The sequence below is a fragment of the Pimephales promelas genome, chromosome 10 (assembly GCF_988280905.1).
Source record: "Pimephales promelas chromosome 10, fPimPro1.hap1.1, whole genome shotgun sequence".
NCBI classification, from domain to species: Eukaryota; Metazoa; Chordata; class Actinopteri; order Cypriniformes; family Leuciscidae; genus Pimephales; species Pimephales promelas.
Window position 1 is genome coordinate 25,469,172 of NC_142778.1, and position 18,499 is coordinate 25,487,670.

The 18,499-nt window shown below is 35.3% G+C and overlaps 1 protein-coding gene across 5 annotated transcripts in view; it reads right to left on the reverse strand.

Annotated features, from left to right (window-relative positions):
- Nucleotides 1–18,499, reverse strand: part of srgap1a (SLIT-ROBO Rho GTPase activating protein 1a) — a 106,116-nt gene that overhangs the window by 3,470 nt on the left and 84,147 nt on the right. For 2 of the 5 annotated variants that reach the window (XM_039650463.2, XM_039650461.2), the window contains exons 18-21: nt 15,805–15,884; nt 8,936–9,116; nt 5,256–5,393; nt 1,345–1,693 (exon numbers count right to left, since the gene is read on the reverse strand). In XM_039650463.2, the coding sequence (XP_039506397.2) occupies nt 1,345–1,693; nt 5,256–5,393; nt 8,936–9,116; nt 15,805–15,884 (748 nt within the window). Of the gene's footprint in view, nt 1–1,280; nt 1,697–5,255; nt 5,394–8,935; nt 9,117–15,804; nt 15,885–18,499 lie in introns of all 5 variants that reach the window. The other 3 variants (XM_039650462.2, XM_039650460.2, XM_039650464.2) reach the window with 2 other exon arrangements.

Consider the following 18,499-nt stretch of genomic DNA (forward strand, 5'->3'; position numbering starts at 1 on the left):
CTGAATATATATATATATATATATATATATATATATATATTCAGTTTATATTTTCTTTGAATGTTTTTATAATTCTATATATATATATATATATATATATATATATTTATATATATATATATATATATATATATATATTAAATTAGAAAAACATCCAAAGAAAATATAAACTGAATACAAATATATATTTTTCTAATTCATCCATAAAATATTTTATAAAGTTCTTATTCAGTAATCACAAATGACTGGAAAATTCATGTAAATTCACTAGGGCCCTCAGCAAACTTAATCTTTAATAAATATTTCAAATGATAATTCAATTTCTAAATTTTAAAAATAATACAAAAAAATATATAAAGTCATGGACATTTCTATAATTCATATAAATATCTAAATCATTTTACTGGGTAGAAACTGATCTTTGTGAGCAAAATTATTTGTAAAAATCATGTCAAAAAGAGCGAGAAGGCTATCAAACATCACAATAGGTGAATAGTGTTAAGTTATTTTAACCTACTGACTAAGATTCTGTAAATAAAGTCTATTAACAAACAAGGAAATAAACAGCATTAGCCTATATGTTCAGCCTCCAATGGGGGGAGTCAAAAGACCTGTTTACACCTGGTATTAAAATATGTTTTGGTCAATCAGATCGCAAGTAGATGAGGGAGATCCATTGGTGTTTTAATCAGACTCTTTTGTCCACTTTCAACCACTTTGATTTATTTGAGGGGACAGTCTATGGACAGGTAAATGTATGATCTTTCAATTAAATGGATGAAATAAGCTCACGCAACTTACAAATGAACACGACCAGAGATGACCAGAAAACATACGGAGAGCAGCAGCTTTTGTTTCTGCTCGGTAAGACACAAGAAATCAGAAATAGTCTTTAAAATGAAAAGTTTTTAAATCCCATCTGTCTATTGCTCTTCCCACAATGTTTACGCATTAAGTCAGTAGGTGGTCTTTTGTGGCTGACACAAGCATTTACACTACGAAAACTCCAGTCGAATGAGTTTTCGACTACCTCTAGAAGCTCAAAACACCCCGTTTACACCTGTATTTAGCGTTGTTCACTTGTGATCCGATTTACCAAAAACGCATTTTAATACCAGGTGTAAACAGGGCCAGAATGATTGAGAAGCATTGGCTCACAACACATTTAAACTAGATTTTTTTTCTCTGCTTGTGCTTCATAAATGAGGCCCAGTATGTGAGTGTGTGAATGTGTGTTGCAGATATGCATTAGTCATTAGTAACAGGAGGCAGTAACTGACTATGTTACAGGGCTGGGCCTGCTGCGCATGGTGTGAGGGGCGTCGTCGCTCGCCTCCCGCTGACCTGTGCGATGCTCTCTGGATCCAAGCTCTTGTACTGGCCTGAAGATGTGGACCTTCGGATGGGAGGGCTCTCCATCTTTTTTATGGACTCGTGCCGGCTGATGTTGGTCAGGCTGCCGTGGCCGGTTCGTCTGCGTCTCTCGGGGCTGTCCATGGGCATGTGTCCCCTTCCTCTCAGCAGCTCCCGCGGACTGTAGTGGCCCATCGCCGGGGATCCCAAATCTGCGGTGCCGTGACTGCCGAGGCTGCTATGGTTACCGTGATGGCCCTGAGATGGGTGGAGCATGCAGTGGGCGTCAGTGGGGCGAGCTGGGGGCCTACGGGACGGAGGGTCACTTCTCTTCCTGTGCCTGCTAAACAAAATAAGATAAAGTGTTTAATGAATCTGTTTCCATACTAAGATGGCCTTTCAGCTTAAAGGGGACAGACTATGCTCTTTTAAAAAGTCTAGAATCATTTCCCCACATATTTTACATCATTGCAGCACCCCTCTTCCCAGTCTGTCTGTAACACACTGTTTAGTTCCAGTCATTTTGAAGTCGTCCTTCTGAAAATCACAGTGTAATAACTGCGAGTTCCAACACTCCTATAAGGTAGCTACTTATTGACAGCTTCAGTGATTACAATGGGAGCGATCTTTGCTCGTTTTCTGTACATAATATATATTTTTCATATTGCTAACTACACATTGTAAATATTCTGGATTGACAACCGTATTTAAATACACGATTGAATCCAATTGACAATGATAACAATAGCACAGGACAGAACAAAACAATCTGATATGGTATGTCAAATGATCTATGCATGACCTGTTATGTGTAACTTTGTTTTATTTGTATTACTAACTTTTCAAATCAGTCACTTTTTACACATAAATTTACAGATTTTTAAATATAAATAGTTCTAAGTACTTAGTTTCATGATTAGATATGTCATAAAAGTTTCTGTTATCCATCACCACCGAAGGTCATTTTGACCCAGGAAAAACTTTGTACAAATACAGAGAATAACTCCCTTTGGAGTAGATATTGTGCTTTGTAACTTTGCAGACCTTTTTCAGGGTCAAAAGGCAACATTGGACACTCAAGAAAGTTGAAAATGTAAAAAAAGCATAAAAGGACCCCTTTAATGTTCAGCGGTGGACATGGTTTGAACACTAGCTAGTTATCACATGCTGCATTTGGCAACATCAAGTGTTCGCTAACCTTCAGCGCTCATGCATAATTAGCATCAGTGTCAGAGGCATCTCCAGAGTATTTGTGGTAAGACTTACTCTGCAGATTCATGACAAGAGGCCTGGCAGAAACCAGCTTGGCAGAAGTCAGAATGATGTATGATGCCTGTGGATCTTACAGTATTAACTAAAAGCTCAGCTCAGAGAAGATGCCTGGTGTCAGGATTAAAATATATTATTTGGCTTTATATTTTGGCTTTACAAACTTCCTTTGGTTCCCATATCAACAGTTTTTCAAAAGTTAATATTAGTGTTTATCAAGGAGACGACTCAAAGAAAATTATCAAAGAAAAATTTGATAATTATACTGGCAAAAAATTCATTCATGTAATGTGTCATTTCCAATCAAGCTGTAATTATGCGTGACACTACTGTGAAATAATTATTACCGGTAGTTAATTTGGCTTATTTAGAGTCCTAAAGAATCTTCCAAAAACTTTGAAAACACAGATGGGTTTAGACATGAAAGATGTGGTGAAAAGTGTTACAAAACTGTTCCGTGGCAACATACTGAAATAAAAAAAAAAAAAAAAAAAAGTACGCTGAAAGCCAATAAAAAAATAAAATAAAAAAGACAAAATTACAAAAACTAAGATTAAACTGAAAATATAAAAAAGCTGAATCAAAATATGAATAAAGTTGTAATAGTACACAAATAACATGGGTGGATATGACTGTTGGGGAGTAGGATTACTGTATTGTTCCGCAATACAAGTATATCCACTAGTAAGTGTGAAGTGTGTATAAGGACGAAAGTGTGCATAGTTAAAACAATAAATGATTTCAATTACTAAAATGGAGTATTTTCTAGCGTTGAAGTGCTGAAGATTCCCACAAGTTTTCTCTTAAAGGAGTAGTTCACTTTTAAAAAAAACTTTTGCTGATAATTTACCCACCGCCATGTCATCCAAGATATCCACGTCTTTCTTTCTTCAATCGAAAAGAAATTAAGGTTTTTGATGAAAACATTCCAGGATTTTCTCCATATAATGGACTTCAATGGGAACCAAACGGTTCAAGGTCCAAATGAGAGTTTCAGTGCAGCTTCAAAGGGCTTTAAACGACATCAGACGATGAATAAGGGTCTTATCTAGGTCCCTTCGAGTCATGACTCAGAAAAGATTCGTTCATTTTGATCGGGATGAACAAGTTTGAACAGGAGAGTCACGAACGCTCATCACAGAACAGAGCAATGCGAGCATTTTTAAAACTTAAACTTATTATTTATTTTTGAAATGAGCGGTCGTTTCGCTAGATAAGACCCTTATTCATCGTATGGTGTGGTTTAAAGCTCTTTGAAGCTGCAATGAATCTCTCATTTGGACCTTGAACCGTTTGGTTCCCATTGAAGTCCATTATATGGAGAAATTCCTGGAATGTTTTCATCAAAAACCTTAATTTATTTTCAACTAAAGAAAGAAAGACATGGACATCTTGGATGACATGGGGGTGAGGAAATTATCAGCAAAAGTTTTTTTTGAAGTGAACTACTCCTTTAACTTAATGTTCACAGAATCGTTTTGACAGTCCGTGATAGATGGTCATTAGTAATGAGATGCTAATCTGCGAGTTCATAAATGACTCAACTGTGCAGCTAAAAATGACCATATTAAGAAGAACTGAATTAATTTTGTATTCCATTTTATCTAAAGCGTCAGTAGAAGTATTTGTCCAGCAGAGAGCGACCTGCACTGCACTAAAACAAGGGGCGACGCAATGGGGCACTGCTGCATGAAATCAAAGAGTATCAAAAGAGAGTCAAGTCATGAAAACACAGATATGAACTGCTGGTTTTTATTAGCCATCTGCTTTAGAATGACTAGAAATTATTTAAATTCATATTGAATACCATTTAACATTTAAGTATCAGAGTCCTTTCATTTCTACGACGCAGATGTCAGCTGCATGGGTCTGTTATCACATTGCAGTACACTAAGACATTCAACTCTTATCCACATTTCTGGCAAACTGGATGTAAATAAGTACTGAGTTAATTTGTATGAGCACCCGCCTCCTCGGCTAGGAATAGCGCTGACACATCAAGAAGAATATTTGTCTTTGGAGATCAACACTTTATAATTTGATTGCCATAATGTCATTGGGTTTACAGTTGCAGAAGAAGCTGTCCTCAGTATGTTTGATAAATGCACTTATAGAAAGGAGGAGAACATCTAAATAAAGACAAATGCACTGAAAGATTTAAGAGGCAGGAAACATAGCAGCACGACACAGAGGGATTGAGCAAATGAAAGGGGGAGAGAGCAAATGAATACAAGACAAATCAACGGAATAAAAAACTAATGTAGTAAACTTCAAGAAAAAGAAAAAAAAAACACTCAATGGAACTGCTTGACATTTCTTTCTAAGTTCTCGTTACATAAGGAGTATTTGATTGTTTGATGTTTGTCATTTAATCACCTTAATGTAAAAACAGATCAGTTGACTTACTGTAACTTAAAAAAGCGAGGAAACCCGTTGTCTTAAAATTATTAAGTAAATAAACTTCATGCGTTTTTGATGCGTGATCAACTTTTTTCAAGTTTATTACTTAATAATTTCCAGACTTTTCTTTAAGTTAAGTCATCTGATCACTTTTTAAAGTGCTGTTGCCTTTTATTGAATACACTCAATGTCTCAAACCAAGTGGAATTCTGGGAAGTTTTTCGTTCACTTACCTGCTGATGTAGGTATCAGGTATTCTGTTGTCTGTTGGAGATCCAATGTCTCTAGTGGAGCATTTCTCCTCTCCTCCGTGTCCACTGCTGGCCTCGCTGTCTGCCTTCTGACTGAGTGTGTCAGAGAATGTGTCATCCCTGTAAAAAAAACACACACAAGCAGAAAAAATAAATAAATAAAAAACATTCAAAAGCATTTAGCATAATATTTAAACCTCGGGTCTTTAGTGACCCGTGACGTCATTCACTAATTTGTACTGCACAACAATAGTTCCACAAGGTGGTCATGTCTGATACACAATGATGAAGTGACGTTTCACTCATAGTTACGGCAGGCAGAAAACAAAAGAATAGGAAGTATCATCAGCAAAACTTAAAACTGAACGCATTCAAATATTAGAGTAACTGTCAGTTGATGCATCTGTTAAAGAAGCTGTTAGCGATCAGAATTTTGATTTTGAAGATGTTAAAAATGATAGTCTGGAGAATATGTTTGAGATCAAGAATATGAGCCAGATACTGAGTGTAATGGGAAATGACCTCTGATGAGGACAGTGATGATGGTATAAAACATATGCTCAAACTGAACCCTTCCAAACTCCAAAAGGTAACAAAATAAGCTTTATTTTATTCTTCTGTAATTGTTGCTCTAATATCAGGAGGGTTTCATAATATTGCGACAGGTAGATATCCAAATTGTGTTAGATTTAGATCCGGGTCGCTAAAGACCCCAATATGTAATAATGATTGGCGAAACATTCATGCATTTAGGGGTTAAGCTCAAAGTATTCAACGTCAGACAACAAAATAAGCTTCAAATACCAACAAAACACATTTACTCATTGGCTTGTATCACTGAGCTCGTCCCAAAGAGCTCTGCTCTCAATACTGCCCAATACACTTTATGTAGGCCACAAAATAATGTGATTTTTCAACTAAATAACGAAATATTTATATTACATACATATATAGATACATACGTATATATACACATTCATATACTGTATATATATATGTAGAGAGAGAGAGAGAGAGAGAGAGCAGCAAGGTTTACTCTGTTTGTTTGTAGGGTTGTGAAATTTAGCCCAATATTATGATTATCAATAGGACTATAAAATAATACTTATAATAATTATAACTATTATTACTAGTAGAATATGCGACACATAAAAGATGTGATAAAAGATTTCACTGTGTAAAAGAACTGCATTACTTTTTTCATTAAATTGCAGAAAGCCATTACACAGTAGCAAATCGTTTATATTTTGACTACAGTAAATATGCATCCCTAATTGAACGTGACACTTTAAAGTTCAAACATTTTTGGTTTCTTCTTCGTTTGTCACAACCCTATCTGCTTCAGCAACATTTAAAACAATTAATCACAAGGACATTTTTTTCAGCTGTTTCACTGTTTATCCTGTTTACAATGCTTCCATGCTAACTTGCAATCTTGTAACATTGCCCTTGTTCAACACTTTCATGTGAAGGTCAAGCGATACGTGATGCTTGTGTTAAGTGGTGCTTTATAGCCCTGACACGAGGCACGTAAAGCTCTAAAAGTCCCGTGTAAAATCACAGCTGTTGATGCGGATTATTGGACAGTACATTAGGTCACATGTTTTTGAACACCAAACAAAGATTTCTATAAGCTAAGATGTGAATGCTCTCCATTGTACGTGTGCCACTGTGCTGATGTGTGTACGAGCTGCAAAACTGACATCCTTACACTCTCTTGCTCTTTTATTGGACTGAGGGACTGACTCTGCTGGTCTAGGGCCTCTTAAAACTCCCTCGTTCCACTAGGCTGTAAATTCTCTCAGTGCCACGAGCCAAGAACACACATCAACAGAGGGTCATGATGTGAATTATTGATACACACACACACACAGTCGGCTGGTATGGGCTATGTTGTTTGCGTCACTCAGCACTGTGCCCGATCCATTAGATTTGCCCCCTTTATGAGCCATAATCTGTTCAACAAGGCGCCAATAGTTGCCCAGGCAGAACAAGTTGTCATGACAATAAAGAGATTTACCAGAGGAAGATGGTCCAGAGCTACTTCTAAACTCAGATGTGGCTCATTTATGTTCAAAATCTAATGAGGAGCCTACCTAGACAGCATTTTAACCCAACATTGGTACTGTCCTTTCTAAGTAGGCAGCTGCCTTATAAGTCTGTATCTCCTATGCCTACTTCCCTAACATAGTATGAATATAGTATGTCTAGATTGAAGTATATAGTATAACATTTTATTAATGGTTGAGAAGCAAGTTTTTCATCAAATGCAGTACTACTCTGAAAATAAGTCTTTGAACAGAAGTCTAACTCTTGAGGAGAAAGTAATCCCACAATGCATTTCCAAAAAAATTGTGGACAAATATAAAATATTATTACGCTATACAAACAAGGGCTGGGGAAAATAACATAAATTTTGGAGATCAATATAAAATGATACATTAATTTATTCCATTAAACTATTTTATTTAAAATATTATTTAATATACATATTATTTAAAATACTTTGTTGATTGTACAATTATATGTAAATGCATTTATGATTACAAATTTTGTACAAACATTTTTGTTCAAGTTTTTATTCTATTCACAACCCTAATAGAGTGCCTATCAAGATAATTTTTACAAGTTAATCCAAAATTTATACATTTTGAAGCCTATATAAAGTTTTTTTAAAAACACAAGCAGACACAATAAAGTTTAAAAAACAACAAGCAGGTTATAACTGTGTGTTCTATGTCATAGATCAAAACGTGAAAATATTTAGATGCTTTGTTCACCACAGACCTTATTTCAGGCGATTTAGCAAAAAACCCATTCAAAAACCCCATAGACTTTAGTGCGAGGGAACCGGGAGTGCTAAAATGCTAACTCACTTCCGCGTTTTGGCCTACAGAGTGACGTCATAACTTCGGCACTCTATATATCATATTAAACAACATATATATATATATATATATATATATATACACACACACAACTAAAACGTTTTCCATTACACATTCATAAATTGTCTCTTCTCCTTGTTTTTTATTAGATTTTCTAAATTTTTTGACATTTCTACAAACAAAAATAGATTTTTTCTCAAATTTATGTTATATTTGGTGGATTTTATCCAATGTATAGAGTCGCAAAACGCATTTCATGGCGCATTTTACTGTTTCAAATATTTTTTTATTAAAGCACATATTCACAATGTTATATTATCTACATCATACACAGGAGTATAATGCATAACCACAAGGAAATGTGTACAGTTAGGACATAATGTGCTGTTTTTGTTTTGGAACATACAGCAATAACAAGACAAAAAAAAAAAAAAAAAAAAAAAAAAAAACATGGCACATTTTACTGTGTGTGGTTGTGAGTGTGACCAATAAAATTGTAATCTGAATTGAAATTATTAATAATTCAAATTAAACTTATCTAATGCTGAAAGGACTAAATAGACTCATACTCCAAAAATAGTTATGTGCAAATCTTCAAAATATGGATGTGCTATGTATTTTTAAGATTTTAGATGATCATGCTGTTAGCAACATTGCATCATCAAACTCTGTTGAAGGACTTTTATTATTTATATTATACATCCAACTATCCTTGGAATACGAATCATTACAGACAGTGGAGTTTTATCACAGTAGAACAGAAGAGATACTCACATGTCCTGCACAACAATGTACTGGTGAGGCACTAGGCCATCTATGCCATTGTGTCGGCCCTCCCACCAGTCATCCGACGCTCTCTGGTACAGCAGCAGAGACGCACCCTTCTTAAAGGACAGCTCCCGCGCAGAGCGCCCCACATAATCAAATTTTGCGATGGCTTCAATGGGCTCCCCCTCTGTAGAGGAAAAAAAGACACAGCGTGGTTAATTCAGTTAAGTTAGAAGAGAGGAAATAGATGTCAGTGACATCATCAGCAGTAGGTTTTCCATTGGAGAATTTCCAATCATAACTTCTGTGTGATCAATTAACTCTTCCGCATGGACAGCATCACCCGTTTCTACACTTTTGGCATATGCCACATGAATTGCCTAAAGGGAAAGAATATGGAGCCGTTTGAATGGCAGTTGGTCCTATTTACAGAAATAAGTCGAATGAACACAGTGCACATGCCTCAAACAAAATCTGACCGTTCGTTAACATGTGAATGAGAGCATTTGAATGCATCAACGTTATAGGGTTTCTGACTAGTTGATTTACATGCCTTTGCCGCCATGACTCCCTTTACATAAGAGACACAGTGGGCTTCAATGCATGTGAAGTAGCTTCAGTTCTGGCAAAACAGGCTGTTCTGCAGGACAATGTGGACCTTACCAACAATATCATAACACCTGCCAACTGAGTGCAACAACTTTTAAACAGCACTGCAGTGATAGTGATACCATGGTGCTTGATTTATATATATATATACAGTATATACAGTATATATGTATGTATGTATGTATAATAAAAAAAAAACTATGGTTTATCATCATGTTGTAATCCATCATAGTAGGCTATTACCATTTTACCAAGTCCATAAATGGTACTTTTTTGTGAAAACAAAAGTCTCATTAAAAACTTTCAAGTACTACCTGGTAAATCAATTTGTATTGCATGCAACTAAATGCATATTGTGAAGATCTGTTCAGACTTAAAGGAGTAGTTCCCTTTTAAAAAAACTTTTGCAAATAATTTCCTCACCCCCATGTCATCCAAGATGTCCGTGTCTTTCTTTTTTCAGTTGAAAAGAAATTAAGATTTTTGATGAAAACATTCCAGTATTTTTCTCCATATTATGAACTTCAATGGGAACCAAACGGTTCAAGGTCCAAATTAGAGTTTCAGTGCAGCTTCAAAGGGCTTTAAATGATTCCAGACGATGAATAAGGGTCTTATCTAGCGAAACGAGCGGCCATTAAAAAAAAATAACAAAGTTTAAGTTTTATAAGCACAAATGCTCGCCTTGCTCTGTTCTGTGATGAGCGTTCGTGACTCTCCTGTTCGAACAATCTTTTTTTGAGTCATTTGGTTGATTCAACAAACAAAATGAACAAATTGAATAAGAAAAAGATTTGTTCATTTTGATGAACGAGTTCAAAAAAGCCCTTTGAAGCTGCACTGAAACTCTCATTTGGACCTTGAACCGTTTGGTTCCCATCGAAGTCCATTAAAATGGAGAAAATCCTGGAATGTTTTCATCAAAAACCTTAATTTTTTTTCGACTGAAGAATATCTTGGATGACATGGGGGTGAGTAAATTCAAGTCAAGCATCAAAACAAAGGCACAAGTGTTAACATTGTAATAAATAAAGACAAATCAGACAAATAGAATACACAATTAATCTAAGGAAGGCAGAAACAGTAATATAAAACAGAGAGGCACGAGCTAAAAGAGAAAATGCTTTTTCATTCTTGACAGTCTGGAAATGACAATGAGTCAATAAGACGTGACGGCCGTGAGTTGACTGTCTGAATGAATAGGGCAGCTCTGAGAGCAGGCACCTTGTTAATAAAGAGGACGGGGTGGAGATCAATATGGCCATCAACTGTCCACACGTCCCTGTCTCTGCCTGACAGATTCAGAGTGTCCTTGCAAAAGCCTGTTCATGTATCATAGTGCTGTTAGGAAAGTGTTTGTTAAGACGTGCGGCAGACAGTAGGAAAGTTACCAAGATTATTAAAGAAAGCAAATCCATATATTCGACTAATTCATTTGTTTACTCGTGTCCAAAACCGCACTCACTAAAGGCACTTTTTGGAACTTTTAATTAATTCTGCTAGTCTGTATCAAAGAAGCTGTAACTCTTTTGTTATGGTACTATTTTTATTCACAGACATTGTTCCTGCAGCCACTTGCTCTACCGTAGTTCATTGCACATTGTACCATATGGGCTTGTTTTTGTCCCAGAGGAGAGTTAACAACCCATGCTAGGTTTTCTGGCTTAATATACACTGCTCAAGTAGTAACTTACCCACCAGCACTCGCGGCTGCAAGCAGACCCAGGAGGAATAAAGGCTGACGGACTAGAAAACTGTTTGTAAGCTGCATTTCCTGTGTTTTTTAGTAGAGGCATGCTCCACGGGTACTGACATTTAGAAGAGAAAATTAGCTTACTGCAACATCACCGGCTAAGAAATGTTCTGTCTTGTAACAAAGATGAAATGTTTAAAGGGGTTTCACATCAAAAACTGGCATTTTAACAAAGCTTTGTTTTGAAACAGAAACAGCCTAATTACAGTATTTTCAACATGAAATGCCATTCGATAATCGTTTCATTTATTTAATGCATGTTTAAACTTAAAAATCATTAAACAAGATACATTTCCGTCAAGCAATACTGCATACGATATTAACACTCATTTTCAAAGACTGTATCTTAAATAAGTGTAACCAATTTTATGAGATTGTAAAAAAGTAAAAACAGAAATTTTATGAAATATGACTGAAATAAAAATATTTGTTTTCAATTTTTTTACATGCAATTTATTATCACATACGTATATAGTGTCACACGATCCTTCAAAAAATGTAATTAGATGGTGCTCAAGAAACATTTCTTATTATCAATGTTGAAAACAGATACTGCATAATATTTTGTTGTGAAAAACTTGATACTAGATTATTTGATGAATATAAAGATCTAAAGAACAGCATTTTTCAAATATAAATCTTTAGTAACATTATAAATGTCTTTACTGACACTTTTGAGCAATTAAATCCAACCTTGCTGAATAAAATGCTAAATTTCTTTATAAAATATCTTACTGACCCCAAACATTTGAACAACAATAATATAATCTGTATATGTATATAGATTTCTTATTGTGTGTATATAGGTTATACTTTATTTCAAACTAAAAGTTACTTCTATATTAACTTTGCAACTCTCATTAGAGTATTAGCAGACTGTTAGGTTAGGGTTCAGGTTAGTATAATAAGTTGACATGTAGTTGCAAAAGCTACTTATAGTCAGTAGAAAGTGTGTTGAGGGAGCATCAAAATAAAGTGAGAGTTAAATGACATGTAGTTGCAAAGGCACAATACTTAATTTAATTGAATGTCTAAAGTGGACCATCAAATTTAAGTGTTTTAGCATTATTATGAGTCATTTTTTTTTAAATCAATGTTGTTTTTTTAGATATATCATATCACAAACCAACATTTAAAAAACACCAAATCTTCTCATTCAACACCAGTTTCTCACAGATGCTGAGATGTGTCTTTTTCTCCCCAAGAGTGTATTATGTCTGCTTATTCCAGTTCACTTGAATGAATAAATGGCTCTAAAGGCATAGCAGGGGTCCCATCACTCGATAAAGTGGTTTTCCAGACGGGCCCTGAGACCAGACGATGCAGTGATTGAGGACAGATGCTGCACTGGTCACAAGTTTGAGCGGGCTGATATAGTTATGTTCCAACAGTCTAAGCATCGGTTCCTCAGGATGGCGTTAATAATAATGCCAGCTGACAAATTCCAATGAAAAAAACTTTTTTGAGAGAACCCAAATCACTTATTACTGTATGAAACAAGACAAAACACACAAGCTACCCATAATTGAGAACGGACATAAGCAATATTCGTAGTCCAAAAAAATAAGAATAACAATTCCTCTATGGAAGAACCTCCTCGTCCTCAATACATTCATCAGGAAAACATTTGGAGCAAAACCATGGAAGCTGAGAGCAATTTTACAATCTTCAGGTCAGTTATGATTTGGCCTGACATTGGTATCCGACATCTGCGTTAGTTAATGGAAACCCTGACATGCGTGAAGTATCAGGTTTCTCAGTTCAATGTGACAGATTCATGAAATTTAAACAGTCAGTGAGATGGGAACAGTCAAAACTAATCGTCAGCATGCAGATGTACATGTCTAGATGTCCAATAGAGATTTACGAAAATAAATGACACAATTTTGCGTAATATCCTTCAATAAATTCAATCTGAAAAGAACTGAACATTATTCAGTTATGGGTTCTGTTTATACTCGGGTGGACATGAGATGTGTCTGTTCGGCTCAGTTTAGAGATTGGACGAATGATGGCGGCATGACGTCAGAGTTGGACACGATTCTCAGTTCATATAAACACTTGTCAAGTGAGGAAGGTTATATGTGACAAAAACGCGAGTGTCGCTGCGAAAGTTGCTGTGGTTTTGTAGGTGGGGATTTTATGCAGTTATTAGGGGTTTCTCTTGCAATGGAAGTCTTTTTGTCAGTTTTACAACAAATCTCAAGTTTAAACTCGTGCAAAAGTAACAGAATACATAGTCTATTAAAGTCCCATGATTTAAAGTATCTTTCATGTTTGTAGGACAAATTATGCGTCTTAGGCTACATTCACACTGCGAGCCTCAGCGCTCAATTCCGATTTAATGCTTAGATACAATTTTTTTTTTAATAGCTGTTCACATTATTGTTTTAAATGTGGCCAATATCAGATTCGAATGTGTACAGATCATTTATGACAGGAACCCATGTGTTTTGCTTGTATATTTGTCAAATGTAATACTTCTAACTAAGGCTATCAAACGATTAATCGCATCCAAAATAAAAGTTTGTGTTTACATAATATATTTTGGTGAACTGTGTATAATTATTTTATATATATATATATATATATATATATATATATATATATATATATACATACACATGCTTGTATATATTTAAGAGATATTTTCTTTTATATACTTTATATAGATTTATATTGAATATAAATATACATATTCTATATATAAATAATATTTTTTTCTTAAATATACATGCATGTGTATATATATATATATATATATACATACAAAATAATTACATAACAATATATATATATACAAAATAATTATACACAGTGCACCCACATATATTATGTAAACACAAACTTTTATTTTGGATGCGATTAATCACGATTAATCATTTGCCAGCCCTACTTCTAACCCATAACTGTCTTTCCACTGACACATTTGGCGATGGTCTATGTAACTCTAGATAAGAATTGTGACGAATTCTGCTTTAGAGTGATGTAAAAGTCTCATGAATTACGATATGACTGATCAGACTGAAGTCGTATTGCAAAACATCTGACCTGTATCAGATTTAGAACCACATATGGAAGTGGCACAAATCAGAATTGAAAAGATTTGATTCCATGTGGTTTGTGCTGTTCACACTGTCATGACAAAAAATATCTCAGTCACATGAGCTACAAAATCAGAATTGGGCCACATTTACCCGCAGTCTGAACATAGCCTTAGTTTAAAATTTAATATTTATGGTTAGGGGTTTGTTTAAATCCCAAATTTTAAGAATAATACAATAATATGCTTGCCTTATCTAAATAATTAAATCCCATTTGAGTACATACGGGGAGAGTTTACTCCCATTTGTTTTTATGATCCAAAAATAAAAGGTAGACTTCAAAGCAAACATCTCACAAAATGAATGTGTATTTGGTGTTATGGTACAGTACAACCATTTATCTGACACTCTGCTTAAGGCCCTTAGATGCTAAACAATACGATAAACGTGGCTTTTGTCTGTCCTAGAAATCATTTATATGGAAAAAGCAGACATCCTACTTCTCTTATCAAAGAGCGCACAAGAAAACAAGCATTGTTCAGGTACAGACAGAGAGAGAGACAGGAAATGTGTCTATTTTCAGTGAGGTAACACACAGGTCAGCAGCAACTTTTTTCTTTCGGTTCTTTTGAATTACTGGACAGAAGACGGAAACAAACCACTTGATTTGAGTTTTCGCAGTCTGAAACTTGAAGTTTGTTTCTCAGATTACATAGGGGAATTGATCATGTGTCATCAATGGGCCAAACATCTGGTATCAGTTGAGCTTTGGGAACTTTTTCTATAATAAAACTACATGCAACTACATACAGAACTCAAGTTTGAGCCAGACTGGTGGTAAGGACTATGCGTGTTTTTTTTTTTTAATGAAAGTAGCCTTACAGTTGGGACAGACTGATCTATTGTGCCCTGTAGTATTGGAAAGCATTTACCAAGCTTGATTAAAACCCCCTTCTTTGTTTACGGATGCTTCTCCCTTTCCAAAGGATTAGGAAACAAAAAGAAGGACCAAATAGTTGGACGTTCTCCACTCTCTAATCAGTTCATTTAGAGCTGTGAAAAGTGATTACCCAGAGGTCAGTGCACACAGGGATTAACCCTTGACGGGGCATGTCAGAAAATGTCATGTGAAGTAAAATCAATCCAGAGGCTTGATGGAGATTGGCTAAAGCCATTCTGAGACAATGGGAATAATGACAAGTATGGAACCACTCGATATACATAAGTCATGCAACAGGTCATGTTTTTACTTGCACATACGATTTAATTTTAATTCAAATGACGCATGTTTTTTTTACCATTACCAGCTAACAGTAGTAATATACTTCTCATTTAACTTTTTTTCTTACTTTTATTACTTTTTCTTACTTTTATTTTTTGTTACTTTTATTTTTAATTTGAAGGTCTCCTTGTGGCTATGCTACTTCTGTACATACCACTACAGGGTGTGGTAAACAAAATAAACATACCATCCTCACTGGTGTGGGTCTCAATTCCTCCATCATGATCAACCTCTTCAAGGGCTCCATGTTCACTGTATGGACTCTCACTGCAGAAAAAAAGAGGAAATAAATCAAGACGATTAATTAGAATAATTAAATATAGGTTATATGAAAATTATATAAATGCTTAATAGATTGTGGCATTTACAGCATCTGTAAACTCAATATTTAAAGGAGCAGTATGCAAGATTGTGGCCAAAACTGGTACTGCAATCACTTTCAAATTACTATAGAATGGTGTACCCCCCCCCCTCCTTCGTCATGAAGTATTTCGGATTCATATCGAGTTTTTTCTTTTGGTTTCGCAACGTTAGAAATTTTTTTTTAATCTGATTCCAACACATTTGTATCTGCAAATGTGGTAACTAGACAAGAGCTGGCAACCCGAATGCCGCAACACTACAGACTCCATGATTGGTAGATCGGTGGAGGGTGACGCATCAGACCAAAACACAACATGACAACATCAACATCAGTTGAGGGTTGCAGCTTCACTTTTTAAATGACAATATCCTGGCTGGACTACTGTTATCAGTGATATAAGTATTTGAAATGAACATGATTTCTTAATGTCTAGTGACATATCAAGGAAAATGTATGATTAATTGAAATACATTTCTTGCATACAGCTCCTTTAAGGACAGGATTTTGGTAAAAGTCAGCCAAGTGTGTTTCTCATGAGCTTTTGATCTAATTTTGTGGACACATACATTGTATGGTCTGTATACATTTAAAAAACAAACAAAAAAAAACCCTGGTCTGTCTGAATACTTAATTCTGATTGGCTGGAAGGAACGCATTAAAATCGTTTAATGCACAGGTAGTTCCAGTCAGTTTAATCACTGTTCTATATTAATGTGCTTCTTTCACTGAGGCACACACACCACTCGCACACAAAGAACATTTCAGGAGCATTATTAATAAAATAATATCTGCTGAATTGCTACATTTCTCAGCAACAAGGGGGTAAAATCATTGTTTTTTAAGTGGCTAAACAGTTTTATTGCCACATTCCTCTCTCTCTCTCTCCCTCCCTCCTTCCCTCTCTCTCTCGATAATTCATTCAAATCAAATAAACGTAATCTTACCACAAAACTTGATCTGTGTCTGATTCAAAGCAGCCAGAATGCTAGATCTAACAAGCAGTAACTTACTAAAATAAATAACCGTAATTATTACCGTTCCTGTCAAATATTGCACTGCAAACTTCAATGACAGCTTTAAATTGTCACTGTTGCCAAATGGGTGGGATAATCCACAGCTAGCTGTGCAGTAAACTATTTGAATGCACTATACATATATAGTTTTGAAAATGATGTAGTAACATTTCTTAGTGTTTTCAACATTGATAAATAATGGTAACACTTTACAATAAGGTTCGTTAGTTAACATTAGTTAACTACATTAGATAATATGAACTAATAATGAATAGCACATATACAGCATTTGTTAATCTTTGTTAATGTTATTTTCAACATTTACTAATACTTGATTAAAATCTTGTTAACATTAGTTAATGCACCATGAACTAACATGAACAAACAATGAACAGCTGTATTTTCATGAACTAACATTAACAAAGATGAACAAATGCAGTAACAAATGTATTGCTCATGGTTAGTGCATGTTAGTTAATACATTAACTAATGTTAACTAATGAACCTTATTGTAAAGTGTTACCTAAATAATAAATAAGCAAAATCAGCTTATTGGAATGATTTCTGAAGGATCATGCGACAGATTCAGCTTTGCCATCACAGGAATAAATTACATATTAGAAAATAGTTATGTTACATAGTAATAATATATCACAATATTAATGTTTTAATTGTATTTTTGATGTAATAAATGCAGACTTAATTTGATTTGATTTAATAAAAGCATAAGAAAGTTCAAAAACATTGTAAAAAATCTTAGCGACCCCAAACCTTTAAAAGGTAGTTCCTTACATAACTAAATGTATGCACAGGGAGACAAAGAGTTAAGTCACAGCCAGAGTAAAAGTCAGCATCGAGCAAAAAGTACATACTCTGTCATTAGTATTCAGGAGGAGTTGGGCAGGGTGATTGGGATTCTGTCAGTGGCACAGCACGGTTACCGAGACTGGCAGTAATGCCCTTCACATCCTTGCAGATTACCTCTGACACACAGTAAAGTCATTTCAAACAGAGCTCTGCCACTCCCACGTGCCACACTACCAAAGGGGAAAATACGAGAACCGGCTTCAGCGTGTTTAAGGATGTAATGATTCGAAGTGCTCAAGTACAGATTCTTGCAGTGGCAGGTGTTTGGCTTCAGTTTGGGGGATGGAGACTTGTGGGAGTTGGGCCGCTCTCTTTGAGACAACAAAATCACTAGCCAACACATACACACAGCTGTGGAGTTGGCGGAAAATGTCTCTTTCCTCGTCTCATCCATTGGTATTTCAGAGAGAAATCAGCGTTGGTTTGGCCAGCAATCTTTTCTTACCTTGATGGCTGCAGTTATCAAGATGGTTTCATTCCGTCTCATCTAGTTAAAGGTCTACAAAGCCTTCGGCCTCTAAAAAATGTCCTACCTCGACTAAAGAGTTCACAATATCTGCACGACATCATTTCAAATAATTACCCACACCGAATCCAAACACAGCTTAAATGCAGCTGGTCCCGTCACTCTCTAGATC